The sequence below is a fragment of the Lynx rufus genome, unplaced genomic scaffold (assembly GCF_022079265.1).
Source record: "Lynx rufus isolate CCGP_SWC_20201006 ecotype Redwood Valley unplaced genomic scaffold, mLynRuf1.p SCAF_4, whole genome shotgun sequence".
Taxonomy (NCBI): Eukaryota; Metazoa; Chordata; class Mammalia; order Carnivora; family Felidae; genus Lynx; species Lynx rufus.
This window is the reverse complement of record NW_025814856.1, coordinates 56,427,367-56,449,811: the sequence shown is the minus strand read 5'-3', so window position 1 is coordinate 56,449,811 and position 22,445 is coordinate 56,427,367. Positions and strand designations below refer to the sequence as shown.

Sequence of the window (22,445 nt, the reverse complement as noted above, 5' to 3'; positions counted from 1 at the left end):
GGGAAGATGTGGTGGCAGAAGGCATGGAAGGGAGCTGGGGTGGGGGGTGCGGGCCAGGCTGGGAGCTCCAGGGTCAGGATGAATGTGGCTATCCAAGGAAGCCTCTGGAGTGGCCTGGCCTTCAGCAACTTCCTTGATAGCACGTGGCCAGTGCACTGGATATCTGCTGCTGTGAGTCCCCTGCCTGTCAGGACTGTGCTGGCCCCACCCTCCCTGGCAGTGCAGTGAGGCCCCCAGCGTGCTCCTGGGGGCCATGCCAGGCGGTGGTCCTGGATCCACCTGCTCCCTCACACTGTTCCATGCTGACTGAAAGGGCATGTGCCCACAGATCTTGCTAGGCATCACACACAGTAACCTGCTGGGTGAAGGGACACAGGCGGGATGAGTCATGAGTGCTGCCCTCCCACCTCCCCCTGTGGCAGTTAGGGGACCACATGACATGCTTTGGCCAATGCTCTTCCTATGGGAGCTGCATGATCCCTTATGGCGATGGTGCCTTCTCTTGCCACAGGGAACCGGGAAGGACACCCCGCTGTCTTGTCCCTGAGAGACTTGATGAACAGAGCCCCTGGCCAACCTATGATGGATGCCAGCGTGCCAGAGAAATTAACCTGTGCCGTGCCAGCATGTCAGAGCCCACCCAGACTGGCCGAGGAGGGCTAGTCCGGCCGTGGAAACTGGGTCACAGAGCGTCCACCCAAGCGCAGACACGGTGGTGGGGCTCTGTCTCCCTCCCCAGCTGTGGCTTTACATTCCCTTCCTACAAGGGTACCATGGGACTCCCGTCTGGAACCCCAGGCTCTAAAGACTGAAGAGGGCACAGACTGGGGCTCACCTGGCTCCTGACCCTTAGGTCCGGCAAGGGTCTGGCCCACACAGAGCATGCCCATCAAAGGAGGCACAAAACGTGCCTTGGAGAAGGGCTGCCTTAGCCTGGGTCACCAGGACCCTATTTTAAAACCTTTTCAGGGCCTCCTAACCCCTGCAGGACAAGATCCGGTGGACACTCTTCCCCTTGAGTCACTTCTTCATTCATTCCACAAACATTTACTGAGTACCTGCTCTGGGCCAGGGGCTGTGCTAGCATACCTGTGGTCCAAACAAAGTCCCCATCCTTGAAAAACGCCCTACCTGGAGAGCGATAAAGAAGGGAAACAACTCCCGGGATATAGAAATGCTCACAGCATAGGAGTCAAGGGCAGGTCCTCTGGAGCCTGGAAGAGGGGGACCTGCTAGAAGGAGTGGCAGATGCAAAAGCCTTATTTGACTTGTAACTAAAAGGGGACACAGAAAGGTCAAAGAACTTGGCTCCGGGTTACCAGGCGAGAGAAAGCATGTCGGGAGTGTCAACCCACTCCTCTGCTCCAAGAGGCCCCCCAAAGTTCCACTCCGCCCTCCCCACCATCACTGCTGCTGGAAATCCAGTCTATCCACCTGCTGAGCCGGCTTGCTTCTCCCAGGGCCCGGCGTCAATAGGTGCCGAGAGTGACAGCTATGCCATCTACACCTGAACTGCTGCTGCATTCTGGGCCCCACCGGAAAGGGCCCTCGAAAGGCATCAGCAGGACAGGCTGGAGCGGAAGAGTCCACAGCTTGGCCCTGCTGCCTGCCACCAGGCGGGGCCGGCTTTTCTCCACGTCAGCCGCTGATTCAGACTTGGCTGTGACAGGCGAGCACGCGCAGACCACATGGGTGACGTCTCTTACGTGCATCTCCCGTCGCAGGGCTGCGAGCAGCCGGCGGTGACGCCACGCTTGCGGGACTCCACTGAGGGCAGTTACGAGGCTGGGCACCGCACTTAGGGGTCACCCACTTACTGGAACACGAAGCTAAGTGCTTTGCAGGCTCTTTTCCCAGCAGCGGTCTGCAGGGCCAACAATGGGCTTCCCCTGTCGTTTCTAGTTGCTGGAGCAGCTGAAGAGAAGTGGGAGTGGGCAGCTGTCCACACCTCCCGGCCCGACGTCTAGGCCATTTGGATGGCCTTTGGATGTCCCACCCCACCCGCTCTTCCCCCTCACCCTGCAGGCTGACCTCACCCCCAGCCTGGCCAGTCAGAGCTCGGAATCCTGCTGACCACAGCGAGCAGTGCGGTGTGAGCTGGCAGGAGCCAAAGAGAGAGGAGAATCTCTTTCCCCTGGGGTTGCCGTGAGGCTGGACCATGAGCCCAGGACTTCTGGCAGGCCTCCCGCCCTGGTGGGGCAGAGGACGACTGTGGGGACAACGGCTGAGAGTCGCCCAACGGCTTTTCAGGTCCAGAACCAGTAAGGCCTCTTTGCTTAAACCAGTTTGATTGGGTTCCTGCCACTTGGAATGGAGAACGGCCCTGACTCACGGACACCAACGCAAAGGTCTATTTACCTACGGTACCCCGGGGATACTCTGCGGTCAGGAGGCCGCGCCATCCCCGTGACTGGTCTCAGCTGGCCACGGGGACAGGTTCGGTACTCAGACAGCTCCTGCACACCTGTAAGCGCCCTCCGCTCCGGCAACGCAGGCTCAAATGCCTCCAGCGTCCTACCAGGAAGTGACCACCTGCCATCCGCTCGCATGCTTCCAGGACCGGCAAGCGCACCACCGCCTTTTCAGACTGTATTTCGTCCAGCTCTGATCTTTACGAAGTTCTTCCTGATGCCGGGAACCCAGGCTGAGTGGGGCTCGCACTTATTACAGAGAGAGGAGGAGGAATTGCCCTCCAGCGTGGCTGTATGCCCTGTGGGGCCTGCTTTGCCACTGTTTTCTTGCCCGAGGGACTCAGCATAAGCCCCCCCCATCCTCAGGACAGGGCTAGGGACCTCCAGGGCTGTGAGGGCAGCGAGGGCCATGGGCTGGATGGGTAGCTCATGTCCAGGGTAGTGGGACCCTGACCTTCCTCTTAGCAGCTCAAGGTGCTCCTAGATGAGCCAGTCATTTAAACTGTCACCACTACCAGCAACGGCGAACAGCCCACTGGAACCCTGCAGCACGTCCGGCTCTGTGGCCTCGGGTGAGAGCTGACTTCTCTGAGCCCCGGCTCCCCAGAGCCAAGCGTCACAGGTTCGCTGCGACAGTTCAGGGAGGTGATGCACACGAAGTGCTGTGCACGCTGCCTGGGACCTAATATGTAGGTATACGGGCTGGCTGTCGTCGTGCTTAGCTTCATTAATCCCAAGAGACACGTCGCTCGTGAGGAGCACGCGGGTGGGGCTAGCAGATCGGAAGCCCGCCCCCAGCCCTGCTGCTTACTGAGAGAGCCGGACCCGGCTCTGCACCCTCGGAGCCCACTCCCCACGCAGGCAGAGCACGGCTGAGCGCCCGTGGATGCAGGCAGGGTGAAATCTCAGAGCATCCCAGACTCCCGCCAGGGCTCTCCGCCTCCCGCAGCAGCTCCAGGGGGCAGCAGGCGTGCAGAAAGAACAGGCAGGGCGGCAGCTTGGCAGGCCCCAGGGGCCGGGCATGGGGTGGAGGGGAGGCCTGCCTCCAAGTGCCAGGCCCTGGGCTGGAAGGGACCTCAGAGGCCCCTGTCAACAGCTCCCAGCCCGAGCAAGAGTCGGGGCACACCAAGTGGTTGTTGAGGCCCTCCTTACATGCTCCTCAGAAGCCAGGCGCTCACTCCCTCACGAAGCCCCTGTTTTATCACAGGGCAGCTCTGGGGATGAGAACACTCAGAGGTGGGAGAGGTCTGGTCCACCCGTGACGAAGGCGGCCTCTGTACAGTCACCAGGGCTCTTGCCGGAGAGGGGCATGGCAGAGGGGAGACCAACACAGTGAGGCCTGTATCCGTGAGCATGTGTGTGGAGCACAGCAACAGGGGACCACATCAGGGCCGTGGGGGTAGGGACTCCAGCTCCTGCCACGGTGAATGCCCAAGGACCACCACTGCTGGGCTGTGTGGCCTCCCATGAGTGGCGTGGCTTCGCCTCCTGAACTCTGAGTTTACATCCGCGGCCCAGTGAGCTGATGGGGGTGCACCGGGCTACACACATAGAAGTTCCCACACTGCATTCTAAGAGGATGCTATTCAGGAGCCGGGTGGTGGGGGGGGTGTGAGTTCCAACCTGCCCCCCCGACTAGCGGTGTGACCTCAGGCAAGTGACCCTCTTGGAACCTCCGTTCACCCATCTGTACAGTGGGGTCGACAACAGAATCCCTTTCCCACAGAGGAACGGGATTTAAAACACGACAGGCGCATAGAAGAGTGTCTGGCCCACTCTAAGCACATGTCACTCTTAGCCACTATCATTCTCTATGACTGCTCTGTCTACCAAACCTCCTGTTGGGTCCTCCTAAAGCCTGAGTTCCTAGAAGCCCCCTCCCCTTTGCTCTGGGCACAGGAGCCCCAGCTTCCACCCATAAGCACCTCCTTGATGGCAGCCTCCAGGCAAGGCTCTTGGTTCCACTATATAATCATCACCAGACCCTGGGAGGCAGAAACCTTGTGCCCATTTTCCAGGTATAGCCTGCAAGGCTCAGAGAGTGCAGGGAGTTGCCAAGTCCCTGCATCTGGGATGTGGCAGAACAGGGGCTGAAACCCTCCTTCCTCTAGCTCCTGGACCCCCATCCTCCCTCCAGCGCTGTGAGCTGAATGAGTGGCCCGGGGCTTGGGAAGGGCAGGTGCTCCGAGGAACAGCTGGATGTCAGGCAGACTGCTGCCTCCTCCAGGATGCCCCTCCGGCCAAGTGGCCTCGCGTTCCAGGGTCTCTTCCTCCCCGACCACGGGCTCACTTGCCCACTTTGGGTGCATCATTCAGATCCGCCATGTACCCCTTTGGGGGGCTGGGGTTCTGTGTCGGGAAAGCTTACTACTGGGAGGGGGTGGGCCTGGGGCAGTCAGGGGTATGGGCAAGGGTTGGGGGCTGGGAGACAAGTGACCCACAGGGAGAGAGGGGAGCAGAGGTAGGCAGTGGTGAAGAGGAACCTTCTGGGGAGGAACCCCAGCCTTGGGCTGCTCAGTGTCCACTAGCATCTTCTGCCCTCCCTCAGCTGGCAGCTCCAGGAAAAACTGGTCACATTGCTGGGAGGCTCTGGGGGGGGGGTATGCCAGTGGGCATATATCTGTGGAAGGGCCTTATGAGCTGAAAAGCTCAATCTGTGTAAGAAAGGTGTTCAACTGTTTAAATAACACGATTTTGGAAAAGTGGTTTCTCCAATACGACAACCTCTGGAGGTAGGAAACTGAGGCTCGGCGGCGGTGAAGGCTGAGAGGGAGGAAGCCCAGTGCTCCGTAACACACTCTCACAGCCCTGGAGCTTCCCTGGTGGGCAAGGGGAATGCTTCACATGGAGGCCATGGGCTCCTGCCATTGGGGGCCAGCCCCACTGCCCTCCCGCACACCCCGCATGGACAGAGACTTGCTGCTGACTGTCCCTCAGTGCTCTAGTGCTCTAGAGCAGGGCTGTCCACGAGTACGTTCTGCGGGGACAGAACTGTCCTAGATCTGTGCTCCCAGGCACATAGCCACGTGTGGTTAGTGAGCTGCACCGTGGCCAGTGCACCAGAGGGACTGGATTCATGTTAAATTTTAGTTAACTTTAATTTCGATCGCCACCAGTGGCCGGACCTCAATGCTGTTAAAGCACAAGTTCCCCCAAGTTATTCTCTGAGTTGAAGGCAATGCTGGTGAAAATTTCAGCCAGGATCGCTCATGGGTCTTAATGCGAGACTCCCAAAATTCACATGGAAGAGTACCTGCCCAAAACAGCCGAGACAATTTTTAAAAAGAACCAGAGAGGGGTTTTGTCCTAACAAGAAAAAAACCCATGAAACTCAAAGTCTGATGCTTGCACAGAAATGGACAGGTCCTCTAACCATGAACGCGGATTTTTTCTGTTCCCTGATCTGTTCCAGGCCCCTAAAACACTGCCTGGTATAAGTAGCAGGTGCTCAATAAATATCTGTTGAATGAGTGAAAAGATTCATATAGGAATTAGATGGAACTTGAAGTCAATGGAGAAGGGACAGACTGTTCAATAAATTGCTTGGAAACAACTGGCTAATCTATACAGAATAATAATAGGGCGCGCTGGGGTGGCTCAGTCCATTGAGCGTCCTACTCTTGATTTCAGCTCAGGTCATGATCCCAGGGTCATGGGATTGATCTCTGCATCAGGCTCTGCACTGAACGTGGAACCTGCTTGGGATTCTCTCTCTCTCTCCCTCTGCCCCTCTACCTTGCATATGTGCGCGTGCTCTCTCTTAAAAAAAAAAAAAAAAAAATTGGACCCCTCACCTTGCATGGTTCCCTGAAACAAATTTCAGCTTAAAGTCCTAAAGGGCATACAAATATCCTGGAGAAAATATTTTAAAACTATATTTATGATGCGGGGCAAAGCCCCTTTTAAAATAAAACATGAGGGGCGCCTGGGTGGCGCAGTCGGTTAAGCGTCCGACTTCAGCCAGGTCACGATCTCGCGGTCCGTGAGTTCGAGCCCCGCGTCGGGCTCTGGGCTGATGGCTCAGAGCCTGGAGCCTGTTTCCAATTCTGTGTCTCCCTCTCTCTCTGCCCCTCCCCCGTTCATGCTCTGTCTCTCTCTGTCCCAAAAATAAATAAACGTTGAAAAAAAAAATTAAAATAAAACATGAAAAGCCAAAGAAATGAAACAATACTCGTTAATTTAGCTAATTAAAATTAAAACCTTCCTGTACAGCACACTGGATTGTATATTTGCAAGTTGCTAAGAGAGTAGATCTTAAACGTTCTCATCACAAGAAAAAAGTTGTAACTATGTGTGGTGAGGGATGTTAACGCATTGTGGTCATTTTGCAATATACGTAAAAATCGAAATCATTACATTGTGCATCTGAAACTGATGTTATATGTCAATTTATCTCAATTTAAAAAACACAAAAAATAAAAAAAACCTTTTGTTAGATGAAAGAGCACAAAGTTAAAAGACAGAAGTGAGAACCACTGAACTGCACACTTTTTATAAGGGTGAATTTTATGGTGTGTGAATTATATCTCAAAAGAAAAATTAAAAAGAGGACAAGTGACAGAAAATGTTTGTAATTACAAAGGATCAGTATCCATGATAAATAAAGAACTACTAGTAAATCAACATGACAAAAACTGAGAAAAAAACATGAACTAGAGTGTATTATGCTAAGCAACATAAGTCAGGCAGAGAAAGACAGATGTCGTATGATTTCACTCATACGTGTAAGAAACAACAGATGAACACAGGGGAAGAGAAGGAAAAATAAGATAAAAACAGAGAGGGAAAAGTAAGATAAAAACCATAAGAGACTCTTAAATACAGAGAACAAACTGAGGGTTGCTGTGGGGTGTGTGTGTGGGGGGATGGGCTAAATGGGTGATGGGCATTAGGGAGGGCACTTGCTGGGATGAGCACTGGGTGTCATAGTTAAGTGATGAATCACTGGGTTCTACTTCTGAAAGCAATACTACACTGTATGTTAAACAACTTGAATTTAAATACATACATATAAAAAATATATATAAACTGGGGGCACCCAGCTAGTTTAGTAGAGCATGCAACTCTTGATCTCGGGGTTCTAAGTTCAAGCCCCATGTTGGGTATAAAGATTACTTAAAAAACTTAAAAAAATATATATAAACTGGCATTTTATAGAAGAGAAAATACAAATAGCTAAGATACATACAGATGCAAAGCTAGAAAATGCAAACTAAAACGACCAAGAGAAAATTATTTCTACCCTCTGATTGGGGGTGGGGAGACAACATGGACTGTTGCCAAGCATGCGGGAGCAAGATGACCTTTCGGATCCAGCAGCAGAGAGAGGAAATGGGCAGAGCCCCCTTTTAAAGAGTAAGTTGGCAGCTCCTATTTCAATGGAGAACGTGCCTACCTAAGCTGGCGTGCCTACAGACGCCCTTGGGAGTGTATGCTAAGAACAGATCCACACTCCTCGTCATAGGTGGTTGGCAATCATGAAGAAGAGGTAGGAACGACTGGCCGGATCGGTGATGTGAATAGCCACACCAGGACCCACTACACAGCAGTGAGCAGGAGGGAGGTGGCCATGCACACGGACGGGGGAGATCTCCCAACAGCAAGCCGTGCGGCGATATCCTAGTAGAGGACGTCCACAACTCCAGGCCCCAGATGATGTCAGCAAGGCCGCAGCAACCGTGGCTAACACTTGGATACGACTTACTCTGTGCCAGGCGCTGCTCTGAGCACTTTACACACCCGCTCGCGTACAACTCACACCCTGCGAGGTGGACGCTACTGGGCCCAGCCCCACCGTACAGAAGAGAGGCCAGTCTGAGCCCAGGCAGGCTGTCTGCAGTTCCTAAGAGCACACAAACCCACGCACGGAATAAAGATCTGGGGGGAGAGGCTCCGAAATGACAAGAGCCAAAGGGAATGCTATCCTAACTGGAAGGCTTTCATTTTCCGTCGGGAACATATTCCCGTGCCGCACACATAACTCAAAACAGAGCTAATCTACGCAGACCAACACTGGTCGGTTGAGGGACTTTCTTCTGCACTCCACCTGCCGATGCAGCTCGGACCCCCACCCTCAGGACGTCTCTGGCAGTTTGCCAGTCCAAGAGGTCGGCTTGGACACTAGGCGAGCCCCAGGTCATTCCAGCCTCTCCCAGGAGGGCACGGGCCTGCGTCTGGGAGCTGGCCTGTGCCCAGGAGCAGGTGGGAACGCATTTTCCGGACAGAGCTCAGGGTGGGCTCAGCAGGATATGGCCCTTCCTGCTAGTGCGCTGCTCCAGCCATGGTTCGTGCAGTGGTGAGGCTGTCCTCACGTGCCACGAGCCACGGGCTGATGGGAGTCTCAGGAGAGAGCACCCTGGCAGATGTGAGGTGTCTGAGACTCTTAGTTCTTAGCTGAGTGAGGACCAGTGACCCAGAGACCTCTGGCTGCTCCCATGTAAATGTCCCGTTCCTTACACCCACCCTGTGGGTCGAGGCCTCTCTGAACCCCCAAGACAGAGCAGCACTTCCATTTGTGCCAGGGATGGCTCAAAAGTGGCCCCAAGTCTCCCTAAATCTAGAAGAGGGCACAGGGAAGAGTAGAGGGCATGTGTCCGTAACCACCGGGCAGTCTGGCCACATCCCTAAGTTTGGAGGGGTCAGTGCCAGGCTGACGTCTGATGACCCCCAATCCCAGAGGCCCCGGGGCTGGAAACGATGTGAAATATGAGGTTGAATAACCAGAGCCCGCCAGCGTCTCCTCCTAGGGAGTAGTCACAGCTCCCCTCCCCTTCCGCTTGCTATTTTTGGCCGGGCTAAGAATAGCCTGCTTTAAATACCCTTCTCCCTCCTTAAATCTGCTCTCAGGACTGCCCCCACAGCACCTTTCTAGAACTCCTGGCGGGTACTGGCCACTCAACAGACCCAATTCACACATCTCCCACAGGACCTTGCTGAGATTTCTGCTAGCACCGGGTTTATCTGTGTCCTTCCTCCCCAACGCACGCCTCTGAGCCCAGCCTGCACCTGCCCTGGGAGATCTTGCTCAGACACGGACACCATCATGCCCTCGCCCAAAGACCTTCGTGCCCCTCGTCACCCAGAGAATAAAATCCAACCCCCCGAGCCTGGTATTCATGGCCAGGTGCAGCGTTTCACAGCACATCAGCCTGTACGTTCATGTTTCCAGAGAACCTACTGTATGCTGGGGGCTGTTCTAGGTGCCAACAGGGCCCTGAACTCCTGTCCCCATGTTGCTCTATCAGAGAAACCCTTCATTCGGCTGTGGCTCTGCCTGTGAGCCTCTGCTCTCCCCACGACAGGGTCCTTGGGGGCCGGGGGGGGGGGGGCCGGGCCCACCGCTCACCGGGCTCCAATCTCCTCTATGACAGCATCGGCTGTGCCAGGTGCTGCTGTAGGTGCCATTAGCGCAGTGTCACGGCCTCACGCGTGCTCATTTTTAAACCACAGGTGTGTGCAAAGGCCCCGGGGCACGAGAGGAAGGCCTGCCCCACGCTCCCGCGGGGCTGGCAGGCACTCACTTGTTGAAGAGATTGAGGCCAATGCGATAGTGCCTCTTGCGGATGACGTCGTTGCTGAAGGCCGGGGAGTCCCAGCTGTTGCGGGTCTCCTTGTGGTAGGTCTGCTTGCTGAGCGTCTGCTCCCGCAGGCTGTCACGGGACGACGATTCAGAGCTGCAGTTGATGGTGTCGTTGGAGTTGGACGTGCTGTTGATGCTGTCGTTGTCCCCGTCCGAGTAGTCAGACTCGGACCTGCTCTGCCGGTTGGCCGAGCCGTTGATGGCCAGGTGGCTGTCCAGGGGCCGGGGGGGCCGGGGCCGCAACTCGGGCTCCTCCCGGGGAAGGCTCTTCGGGGGGCCGCCCAGGGGGCCGTGCTTGGGGCTGCCCTGTGGCCCGCCCAGGCCGCGTTCGTAGGCGCTCTGCCTCTTGAGCGAGCCGCGGTCTGAGCGGTCACTGAGGTCCACGGAGCTGTCGCTGGGCGGCTCGATGGTGAGCAGCGGGAGGTGCTCCACGCGCAGCCGCTGCTCTTGCCGCTCGAGCGACGGCGTGCTCCGGCAGCTCGTGTCCGTGTCCCCCTTGTCGTCTTTGTGGGCCAGCGCCCAGTAGTCCTGTGAGGCGCCCCCGGCCCGCAGCCGCGGGTCCGACTCGGCGCTGGGCGGCCGGTGCCCGGCCTGTGAGAGGGGCAGGGGGGGCGACAGCTCCTCCTCATCGATGTACAGGGTGACGTCGCTGTACGAGGCCGTCATCTCGTCCAGTTTGTGGTGGTCGGCGCCGTGCAGGGCCGGCTTGGGCTCGGCATCCCGGGCCCGCCCCGTGTCGGCAGGGGGCGCCTCCCCCGAGTGCAGGCTGCGGCAGTGGAGGGCGTCGTCGATGGACTCTGCCAGCGATTTCACCTGCCGGGAGAAGGCGTCCTCCAGCTCCGTGATGGCGTCCGCGAAGTCGCTGGATGGGGCGGGAGACTTGAGGGCGGGCGGCTCGCCGAGGTCGCCGCGCTCCGATGGCACCAGGGCCCCCAGCTGCGAGCCGTCGTCCGTCACCGAGACCTGCTTCCCCTCGAAGTAGGAGCTGTGCACCTTCTCAGGACCCTCGAAGGAGAACTGCATCCTCATGTTGGACAGCACGATCCGGCGCGACATGCGGTTCTCTGACATGGAGCTGCGCAGGCGCTCGAAGTTCTTGTTCATCTGGTACTGGCGGAAGGCCGTCTGGATGGTGCGGGCCGCATGACGGGTCACAAGGCGGCCTCCATACTTGCGTTCTAGCATCTCCACCTGGGAGGGGAGAGGACAGGACGGTGAGGACAGCCCCGCGCGCTGGCACAGCGCCTTGCCCACCCATGCTCCTGCTGGCGCCCAGCCCCGTGGCAGCACCATGTGGAGAGAGAGGCCTGGGCACATTCCAAAGTTGGTTCCGGCAACCACGGAGGCGAGCTGGTGAAGGTGGGCAAAACGGGGGTTCCCAGGCCAAATAAAATGGAGCAGCACCACGTGAACGCAAGATGTTCCCTGCGGGACTTCTCAGAACCTTTAAAAGGTGGCGAGTTCCCAAATTTCTTTGGCCACAGAAACCTTTGGCCCTAGTGCATCTTGCGGGCCTGTGGTTTAATGAAACTTGGGAGATGCTGGGAGACGTGAAGGCAGCCCCTGCAGAGAGGAGGGACCCATGGCACGAGAAGGTTAAGAGACCCACCAAAGATGTCAGTGAGATCCTGGACGCTGAGCAGGGGCTGCAGGCTTTTGGCCTTATTTCTTCTCTACAGCAATATACTCTTACTAGCTGGGGGCAGGTGTGTGTGTGTGTGTGTGTGTGTGTGTGTGTGTGTGTGTGTGTGTGACTGAGCTTCAGGGGGGCCTGAGAGAATCACCTTACTGAGGCACAGACTTTGAGGCCAGATGCCCACGCTGCAATCCCACCCTGCCCTCGTTAGCTGTGTTACTCTGCATAAGCCTTGAAGCCGTGCCCTTCCCCAGTTTCCGCATCTATAAAGTAGGGGACAGACTCAGACCCACGTTGTAGGATCATGGCGAGCACCTGATGACATAGATGCTAGAAGGCCCTTGACGGCATTCCTGGAAGGTGTTTACAATTTAGGGGGTCCCCAAGGCCCCTCACTAGACAGATGGGGAAGCTAAGGCCCAGAGAAGACACTGAGCACATGGCTGGAGGCCTCCAGACTCCAGAGCGAGTCCGGAACCATGTGTCCTGCTCATCCCTCTCCTTGATGAGGCATGGAGACGGGGCAAGGCTGCAGGCAGGTAGCACTGCCTGGGACTCCCCCATGTGACCCACGAGCCTCCCAAAGCCCTGAGGCTCATGCCAGCGCTCGGTGACCAAGGACAGCCCAAGGGCTGCTCCCCGCGCCTTGTTCCTGAGTAGGAGCCTGCTCTGTAGGAATCAAAGAGAACTCAAGACAAGGAACTGGTTTCTCGGCCAAGCCAGGGCTTTTGGGGTGCTGGGCACAGGGGGTACCTGATGTGGGGCCAAGAGAGGTCTCAGGTCCTCAGGAGTGAGGCACATGTGCACCACACCCTGCTTGTCTAGACCCCACCTGCCTACTCTGTGCCCGGTATCACACCAAAGCTGGTGGCAGAGAGAGATAAGGTCCCTGCCCTCAAGAAGCAAACAGCCTGTCCAGGGGAACAGACACACACGCACCTAACTGAAATAGAACCAGACGCTCAGCAAATCCAGGCTATGGCCCGAGTCAGGGGAGAGGGTCACTCAGAGCCGCGGTGGGGTGGGCCGGGAACAGAGGGCTTGGAGCTTCACGCACATCAGTGCAGGTCCTGGACCCCTCACTTCCTGGCTCTGGGATGTCAGCTCCCCCCGAAAACCGAACGCGCCAGCTCTCCGGGGCCCACAGGCAAGGGAGCAGCAGGCTGGGCAGAGCGGCTCCCTTCAGAGGAGAGGAGCGTGGAGTGTGTGTGTGTGTGTGTGTGTGTGTGTGTGGTGGTGGGGTGGATCAAAATGACTTTTCTGGGCCCAGAGTCAGCCAGGGTGGGTCTGTTTTTTCTCCTGCCCTGAAGTTACTGAACACCATCCAAAGAGATGACCTCACTTCCACATCTGTAAGCAGACTTTGTTTTCTTGGGGTTTTGAGTGGGGCTGTGAAAGCCAATGGAGCCGATAAAGGGCCCAAGGCTGAGCTCTAGGGAGCCGTCTCTTCTCCGCCGTCCATGGCTTGTGTTGTGGGTCCCCTCATGTCACCTTTGGGGGTGGGGTCACGATGGCAGTGCCACCAGCTCAGATCCAGGGTTCACTTCAGGGCTCTCTCTCCCCTGCTGACTTTGGACCTCAGAATCCAAGTAGCAACCCTGCTTGCCTGAGACGGGCTCCCCAGATCTGGGGGAGGGGTCAGGGGAAAGAAGAGGGACTTTGGGAAGGCAGAAATGGGCTCTGTTTTTGTCATCAAAGCCCCTCTCGGTCCAGGACACATGCTGGCCCAGGCCTGCTCTTACGCATTGCCTAGACTCCCCCTGGTCATTCTTCCGTCTGGGCCAGAACTGACTCAAGGCCCAGTCTGAAAGTTTATTGGGGTACAGGGGAGGGAATCCAATCTGTACGTGCTCACCTGCTATACATCACCCTCGCCCAATACTCACATGACATCCAGTCTGCAGAGGGGCTCTGGGACTCCCCACTTCTCGGAGGACTGAGGCTCTGGGAGGTGAGGTGGAGCTGACCCGTAGCGGGGGCTCTCCCGGCAAGCCCTCACTCTCCCTTTAAAAGGACACTTCTCAACATTGGGGGAGGGATGGGGAACAGAGAGGAAACGCCCTTCCACAAAGCAGACCTACCACCTCTTGATGACTCAGGACTCTTGTTCTCATTGATAGGAAACCGCCAGAAGGTACAGAGGCCCTGAAGCCAGAGGGCTCCCTTCACTAAGCGGGACTCCGTGTTACCCTATTTCCCTACCCTACCTACCCTGCTTCCATCCGGCAGCTCCCATGTAATCTGTCCTATTCCCACTCTAGCTAGGATTGCCAGGAAGTCAACAGCTCAGAGACCCTCTCACCTTTCCACCACCTCTTCCTTGCCATCCTTTCTACCACTGCTGTTCTGCCTCAGGGCCTTTGCGCCTGCAGTTACCGCTTCCTGGAAGGCCCCTTCCTCAGACACTCCATTCTAATGCCAGCCTGGGGAGGCCTTCCTCACCACCCTTATCCAATGCTGGCGCCTCCCACAGTCACTCCATTTCTTCCCCCTATTTTATAATCTCTGGGGTTTGCATCACGTTCCGGAATTAAACTGTCTTTATTGCTAACTTGTCTGCGGATCCATCTTCTGGACCACAGTGTCGGCTCAAGAGCTGGGGCCTCGCCCTGTCCATTGTCGACTTCCCAGCACCCAGCACAGTGTGTGGCACACGATGGGCTTTTGGTTAACATGCGTGAGATGAAAATGAACAGCCGTGGCCACGGTAAGACCGGATGAAGCAGACGATTATTTATTTCCATGGGCCTCTCTTAGGTCTTCAACTTCCTTACTTCTACTTCAGTGGTTCTGTTGGGGTCTTTTACTATCAACTGTTTCTGATCCACTTTGGATCTGGGTGGAACTGATAAATGGAACAGAGGTGGTCCTCCCCTGTTGTGGGTCTGGCTACGGGGCCAAGTGACACAGGGGACGGGGGGCTATTTGCTATCAGGCCCTGGCCACTGGCCAGGCTCCCTGTCTCCCAACTCACAGGCAGAAGGCTGAAGAGAACGAGGGCTGAGCAAGTAGGACTGTCCAAAGCCGCAGGGTGGAACCGAGAACAGGGAGAGGAGGGGCCTGTAGGGGATTCTGGGGGTGGGGGATAGGGAAGATCCGCCCTGGGCAGTACCTGCATTGCTCCTCCGAGCCAGGTGCCACACCAGGCCCAGACCTCTGCTCTGTAAAAGACACGTGGGAAGACTAGGAGGCAAATGGAGGGCAGCAACGCGAGGGGTCGATGTGGCCACCCAGGACTCACAAGGAGATGGCCCAAGGAACTCCCAGAAGCTAGGGGAAGCCGGCCAGACAAGTTGGGCCTTGCACATTTGCACAGCTGCTTGCTGCAGCCTCGGGTTCTTGCCATCAGTTTCACACGAGAATTCTTATTAAAGTACCTACTACGTGCCTGCTCTTGAAGCGAGAGCTCTCCGGCCCCGGCCCCTGCCCACCACCCAGCCAGGACAGGCCTCTCCCCTCGACCCCAAGCAGCTGTCTTTACTTCTCCCTGGAGCCCAGCCACAGGGGCGGGCCGTGCGCCCACCTCATTCTGCACACAGGTGCCAACCTCACGGTGGGTCTGGGCCAAGGCCCCTGCCTTGGGAGGAAGTGAGCCCTCAGTGAGGTCGTTTCCCACGAGAACACAGAGTTGTAAACCGAAAGGGATATAATAAGCAACCTCGCCCGCTGGCTGTGGATGGGCTTGGTGTTCTTTTCAGAGCCTGTGCTATTTATGTTGTAAACTGACCTCCCGCCCTTCTCCGCAGGGACTCCTCCCCAGGGCTACCTAAGGTTCAGCCCTCTCCTGGGACCTCAAACCCTCAGTGTCTGGCCACCTAACCTGTGTGCATGGCCATGAGGACTGTGAGTGGGGGAGAGGCGAAGTCCTGACACTCCAGTGCCCTCACTCTGAGAGCCTCCACGGGTCAGGAGGAGCAGGAAGGGCAGCCTGGGCCGACGCAAAGGTCACAGTCGTAGCGCGCGTGCGCATAACCATGCTTCCATCTGTGGGAGAGCACAGGACGCCGGTGTCCGAGAGCTGAGACTCCTGCTGCCCAAGGCAGTCCCAGCAAAGGGCCGCGCGTCGTCCTCCAGGCAGAGCAGCCCGGCTGCCTGTCCCCGTGTGGTGGGTCCTGCCTACCTGCTTGTCCTGCAGGTCCGAGGAGAGCTCATAGCTCTCAGAGAGTGACCGCGAGCGCTTGATGGCCTCCTCCTCGGCCTGCTTGCGCAGGATGGAGGTCGAGTGCTGCAGCTTGGGCCTCCGTGTGCGCTGCTGTTGCCCCGGCGGGCCCGCGTACAGCCCATAGGCTCCCACCGACGTGTGCTCGTAGTGGTCCGGGCTCAGGCTGGAACCGGGCGCTAGGGGGCCCTGGTAGGCCGACGGGCTGTCCAGGGACGTGCCGGTCTCGCTGCTGGGGGCCTCGCCCTCCACGCTGCAGGGGACAGAGAGAGGAGAGAGGCCTCCTGTGAGTGGGAGACAAGACCCCGGGGCCTGATAGGGAGCCAGGAGCTGGGAGGGGGCTGCAGCCAAGAGGCAGCCCCCCCGCGTCCCCTGCAACACCGTTTAAGCATCCAACACACTTTACTGATTGATTTTGCTTATTGTCCATCTCCTACATGAGCGTGTCAGCTCGTGAGGACAGAGGTTTGACCCACTACAGGCAGTGATGAACCCCAGTGCCCAGAGTGGGGCCTGGCACACAGTAGGTGGTCAGTGAATATTTACTGACCCCCTAAATGACTCCGGTCACCTTCTCTGCCTCAATCCCACCACATGGATTGAGTCAACCACGGATTTTTGTACTTTTTGTTCTTATTTTTTTAAATAAAAATTAACAAAAGTGACTCTTCTCTCCACACCTACTTGGGCATCAGGCACTGTAACATTTGTTATGGGCTGAATCGTGTCCCCGCCCAGAATTTATATCTTGAAGTCCTAACCCCAGCACTTGAGAATGTGTGTTAAGAGGCGGGATCTTCAAAGAGGCAGTTAAGTTACAGTGAGGTCTATTAGGGTCCTAATCCAACATGACTGGTGTCCTTCTCAGAGGAGATTAGGAGCCAGACACGCACAGAGGGACGCCCATGTGAGGACACAAGGAGAAGGTGGCCACCAAGGAGAGAGACCTTAATGACACTAACATACAGGACTTCCGGCCTCCCTCCGGAACAGTGAGAAAACAAATGTTACCATTTATTTATAAATACCAGTCTGTGGTTGTTATGGCAAGCTTGGAAATGAATACAGTGTCATACATATATTTTCTCTAAATCTTTTTAAAAATTTTTTAAATGTGTTTATGTATTTTTGAGACACAGAGAAACAGAGCATGAGCAGGGGAGGGGCAGAGAGAGAGAGAGAGACACAGAATCTGAAGCAGGCTCCAGGCTCTGAGCTGCCAGCACAGAGCTTGACGCGGGGCTTGAACTCACAGACTGTGAGATCGTGACCTCAGCTGAAGTTGGAAGCTCAACCGACTGAGCCACCCAGGCGCCCCATATTTTCTCTAAATCTTAAAACCAGTCTGCAAAGAATTATTAACTCACTGTTTCCAGGTGGGGAAACTGAGGCCCACAGAAGTACGGGTACCTGCCTGTGGTTGCACAGGTAGTGAGTGGGTGAGTCCGGGGGTCAGCACCCAAGTTGGCTGGATTCCAAGCCCGGGCACACCCCTCCACCCCACCGCCCCTCATCCCTCTCAACATTCCAAGCACCAGACTGTGGGGACAGAGAGGGAGTGGCTCATCCCAAATTCGTGAACTCAGAAAACAGACATTGGTTCCTTCTGCAGACTACCTTTCAGCATAGGACAAGGAGACAAGGTTGTTTCTCACACGGCTTCCGGTAGCCTCTCTGGTCAAGCCTTGCCATTTCCCTGTCCCTGCAAGACATCAGTCAACCTTTGAAGGCTCTCTGATCCCTGGGTCCGGGGCAGGGGTCTCTCTGGAAGGGGCCCAGCAGAGAGAAGGGAATACAGCACCCCCTCTCAGGCTGCAGTCCTTCCTCAGGGATCCTGTCTTCAGACCAAAGGGAGCACCCCACACGTAACATCCCTGGGACCAAACGGTCTTCCCCCGCCCAGCTCTGCTACGTTGTCCCCACACATCACAGGGCCTGGCAGGGCTCCCTGCCAGTATAGAAGGTGACTGTTCACGGACTCCTGGGGGTGACAGACTCGGAGTAGGGGCAGAGGGAAACAGCCTGCCCTTTGGTTCCAGTTCTGCCCCGAGCCAGGGATGGGCTGCAAATCCCTGCACTTGCTTTCCAACTTGTAGGTCAAGAATAGTACAGGACTTCCGCTCCACCAACTGGCTCTGGCCTCCGGGGACATGCGGTGGGTGTCCTGTGACAAAGGACATCCCATCCTGCTCCCCAGAGGCTAAAGTGTGGCAAAGGTCCTTCCTTGGGGAAGAGGTCTGGGTACTTTGCCTTGATGTGGCTGTAAATCAGGGAGGGTCATCCTTCACTTCCAGGCCTGCCTCCCCATCCATTATCAACGTGGATGGACTAGACCCTCTTAAGGTATCAGGGGAATATCACCCTTCAAGACTCCTGACGTCACAGTTACCCAACGGCTGTTTCCTCTGGGCCCCATTTGTGTGCACTGGGTGGGGGAGAAGGGTGGGATCTAACAAAAGTTAAAATTCCCCTATTCTATTGACATAGCTTTGAACAGTGCCTCACAATAAATACTCGGTGCCTTGATCAATAGTTGCATGGAAGAGAGAAGGAATCCCCCTATTAGACTCGTAGGTGGTCAATCCCCAGCTTACAGGCGAGCAAGCCTATCCACGGACAGATGAGCCAGAGCGCCTGCCTTTGCTCTGGCCCCCACACGCCTCCCTGCCTTGCCCTTTTCGTGCAGCCTCCGAGCGCCTCGCAAGGAAGTATTTCTACACATACATCCCCCCTACCGGAAATGCTTCATTCGGGGGCAGAGTCTGTTTTTCCGAGCAAGAGGCTGACAGGAGACAAAATCTCATCCTCGAGGACAAGCAGCCGGAGCCCTGCTTATAAGGTTTTAAAAGAGTCTCACAACCCCGGGTTTCCAGAAACACAGGGAGACCGAAGGGGTGGGCTCCCTGCAGGTCCCCAGAGCAGGAAGCCCTTCTGTGCCTCACGGTGGCTCCGTCAGGGAGGGGTGGGCCTTGACACGCCCCAGGATAAGGCAGTGGCCACCTCTCGTGTCTGCAGGGGATTCAACCCTTTCCCTGGGCCTTGCTCACCGGGCCTCAAAGCACGGTGAACAGGCAAAGGGGCATTCTTCCTGGCAGCAGTGGCGATGAGTCTGTGAATGTGAGAGGCTGTCTTCATTCCCCGGTTGGCTGTGGTTTGGGGCCGAGGAAAGAGAAGCAGGCGACAAGCCTCTGGACTCAAGGGCCGTATGTGGCTCAGTAGCCGGGGAAGGGCCTGGCTGCCTTGAAGGCTGGGGGCAGGGGCAGGATGTCTGTGGGTGGTGACCTGACAGGGATGCGGCACTTCCTGGGGCTATGCCAGCCCAGGATCCTTGCTCTGGGCATTACCTGGCTCCCAACTGTCTTAAGGCAGCAGGTTCCAGAACATGCTCAGGAGAGAGGGCCAAGCCTCCCCTCACAGCCAAGGGAAGGGGTCTGACGGTCACTCGCAGCCTTTCTCTTCACCATGAGGCAGCTGCAGCCTCCCCCCCATCAGCCCTACCTTCCATACACACCCAGGCTCTGCTCCCTTCTCAGCAGATGGTCCAGGCCACCATCACTGCTCCCTGGATTATCACAACAGCCTCCTCGGTGGTCCCCCTGCCTCTCTTCTCCCATGGCTGCCACAGTGACTCTGATAAAACATAAGATCAAGTGCTTCCCTTGGTCCCCATTACACTTAGAAGACGCTGTCCTTGCAATGTCCTTGAAGGCCTGACCTCAGCTGCTCTCATCTTAGCTCCTCTCCTTGCTCATTCTGACTTCCTGATTCACGGACTTCCTCTCTGCTCAAAGGGGTCAGGCATCCTCCTGCCTCAGGGCCTTTGCACTGGCTGTTCTCTCTGCCTGGAACACTCTCCCCCAGATCTCTGCTAGCACCAGATTTAAAAATCATAGCTCTCTCTCCACTCCCACCCCCAGATTACTGGCCCTTTCTTCTCTTTTGTTTTTTCCTTTGCTGACAATCATTACTTCAAAACACACTGTATAATGCATTTATCTTGTTTTTTGGTTTGTTGTCTGTCTCGGACATCAGTGTATAAGCTGTAAGAGAGTGGGGACAATTTGTCTGTTTTGCTTGCTGATGTTGCCCAAATGCCAACCCGCGTGCCCAGGTAACAGTGCTCAGTAAATACTTGCCAAGGGAGAGAAGGCATTTCCCCATGCCTGCTGGGAGCCAGGTCCTGGAACATAGTTTCTCACATCATTCCTGCCAGACATCCTGGGTGCCCCAAACCAAACTCATGCTCTTTCTCCACCGTCACACAGTGACACGAGTCAGGGTCCTGGGTGTCGTCATCACGTCAGGCCCTCCCCCACAGCCAACCCCCACCCCCGTCCCATTCAATCTGTCACCAAGTCCTGCTGAATCTACCTGAATGGTATCCTCTCGACTTGTGCAATGTGGCAATGCTTCCATGGCACCAAAATCAAAACCAACCCCAGACCATCCTGGTAAGAAAAGAATTGGCCAGGCCATCCTACCGCAACCAGCATGGCCCCACAACCGACAATGTCCTCTGATACATAAGTGAGCACTGCGTGAAAGTACGTCTGCAGCTCAAGAACCCACCCTGAGCCCGAGGACGATCAGAAGCCACACACTACTCGACATGAAAAGAGACTCCTTTCTTAATCTGAGCCGAACAGCTGGTGAACAGAAAGGTAACTTTTTTTCAAGTGAAAATGCCCCATGGTGACGAGTATGGCCAATAGCCACTCTCAGAACGTCTAAGTTGGTATAAGTTTTTCAGAGTACTAGATGGAAACAGCTATCAAATTCCATTTGACCATCCTCTGACGGAACCTGTAAAGCTACTTTACTTATAGCAACGCCCTGAAACTCACGGGCCCCTCGGTTCTGGTTAGTACTCAGCTCTGCCCCTAGTTCCTTCCTGGGGGAGGAGGAGGGTTGTCCAGTGTGAACAGAACAGTCATCCTCTCCCTCCCCACAGCAGGTTGCCCTAGGGATGGAGACCTTTGCTTTATATGATGGCCACACTTGACACAGCAGGGATTTGGGGGTCAGGGAACAATCAGGCCCAGCCCCTGGCCTCCATCCTCTGCTGCCCCAACCCCCTCTTCCCTCCCCTGCCTCCTGCACCAGCAGCCCACCCTGCACACCATTTCTTTGCCACGGTGATTTCTGTACCAGAGCACAACATCTCACCACCCAGGTCAGCTGCCTTTGGGAAGCTTCTGCTACAACCTGCGTCCATCAGCCAGGCCTGAACACCCTGGAGTGGGTCCTCAACTGCACAATGGCATCCGGGATCTCTCCTAGACACCTGGGTCATATGCAAATCAAGGAGTGGGGCTGGCACCTGTTCCAAGTGGCTGACAGTCCCTGGCAGTTTAGAATTTCTGGAACATTCTACGACAGTTAGGAGGCTGCTAGGGCCTAGCACTCTCAGAAGGTGCTCCTGGTCTGGTAATCCCTCTCCTAGAGATTCACGCTAAGGAAATGAGTGAATCTGCAAAGTGGTAAATGCAAGGAATTTCACTGCAGTGTTGTTTCTAATTATAAAAGTTTGGAAATAATCTAAATGCCCGTCAACAAGGGATTGATTTAAATTACTTATATATCCATATAATGGAAACAATGTCAAGCTCTGGGGAAGATTCTGGTTTGATGGCTGTTCTTATGAAAAAAGACAAGGTTTGTCTGGCTGACCATGAGCTTAACATGAGCTGATGCAGTGACACAGCTGGGAAGCCAGTCGCTAACATGAATATAAAGCCAGAAGCAAAAGCAGCCTGGCTGTCCACTACAGGTGTCAGATCACAGCAGAGGACCGCGTCTGGGCACAAACCGCTTGCTTCTCCTCGTTTGTCTGTGGCAGACATTGCTAATTGATCACAGATTCCCTCCTGCAGATCTCCTTATGCCTGACCCCAGCTGGCTCGTGGCAAAACTCTATTTGCCAACCCCAAATTACAGTATGCTGGGAATAAAACTCCAGGTCTAGAAACCACCTCTCACAAAGAGCTGGGACTGGTTGGCAGGAGAAAAGCAGCCAGAGGGGAGGGATGATGCCTAGCATTAAGCCTCTGACAAGCTGACAAGAGAAGGATGGAACAGATGTCTGCAGACAGAACTACGGCCGAGGTTGTCCTCCCTGAGAAAGTATGTGCTCATGTGGTTAGTGCTGCTTAGGAAGTGATGAGCTCTCTGTCACAGGAGATGTGCAAGCTGCAGGTCAGATACCTGTCAGGGATCTAGCAAAAGGACTCCTCTACCGGCTAGAATCTGCTATGGACTGTCTGAATCTGCACCCCCCACCCCATGCATCCCCGCTGCCCTTCACTTGCATTCCTCTGCCTCTGAGGGGCCACACTCTGGTCCAACTCAAATCCCACTTCCCGCACGAGGCTACCCCCAGCTAGTGAAACCCCCCATTCCCACACTCTGTCATGGTGTAGATTACCTGGAGAAAGAGAGAATGTGAGGGGTGGACCCCACCCCACTGGGAGTCCCGTTCCATGAGGGATTGGTCCCTGGAAGTCCTGGCCTCCAGCAAAGACCGGGACCCGAGACGGGCTCCTTTCTGACAGAAAGCTCCACATGGGCACAATGGGGCTCCAGAGGTGAGCTGGCCCGGCACAGCTAGCCAGCTGATAGCTGGAGCTGCACACGGATGTGTCCCTTCTGGCCCCTCTGGCC

At 55.9% G+C, this 22,445-nt stretch overlaps 1 protein-coding gene across 1 annotated transcript in view; it reads right to left on the bottom strand.

Annotated features, from left to right (window-relative positions):
• IQSEC1 (IQ motif and Sec7 domain ArfGEF 1) overlaps nucleotides 1-22,445 on the bottom strand; it is a 73,556-nt gene that overhangs the window by 31,107 nt on the left and 20,004 nt on the right. Inside the window, 2 exon segments of the mRNA XM_047095318.1 lie at nucleotides 9,932-11,181; nucleotides 15,747-16,038. Coding sequence (XP_046951274.1) covers nucleotides 9,932-11,181; nucleotides 15,747-16,038 — 1,542 coding nt within the window.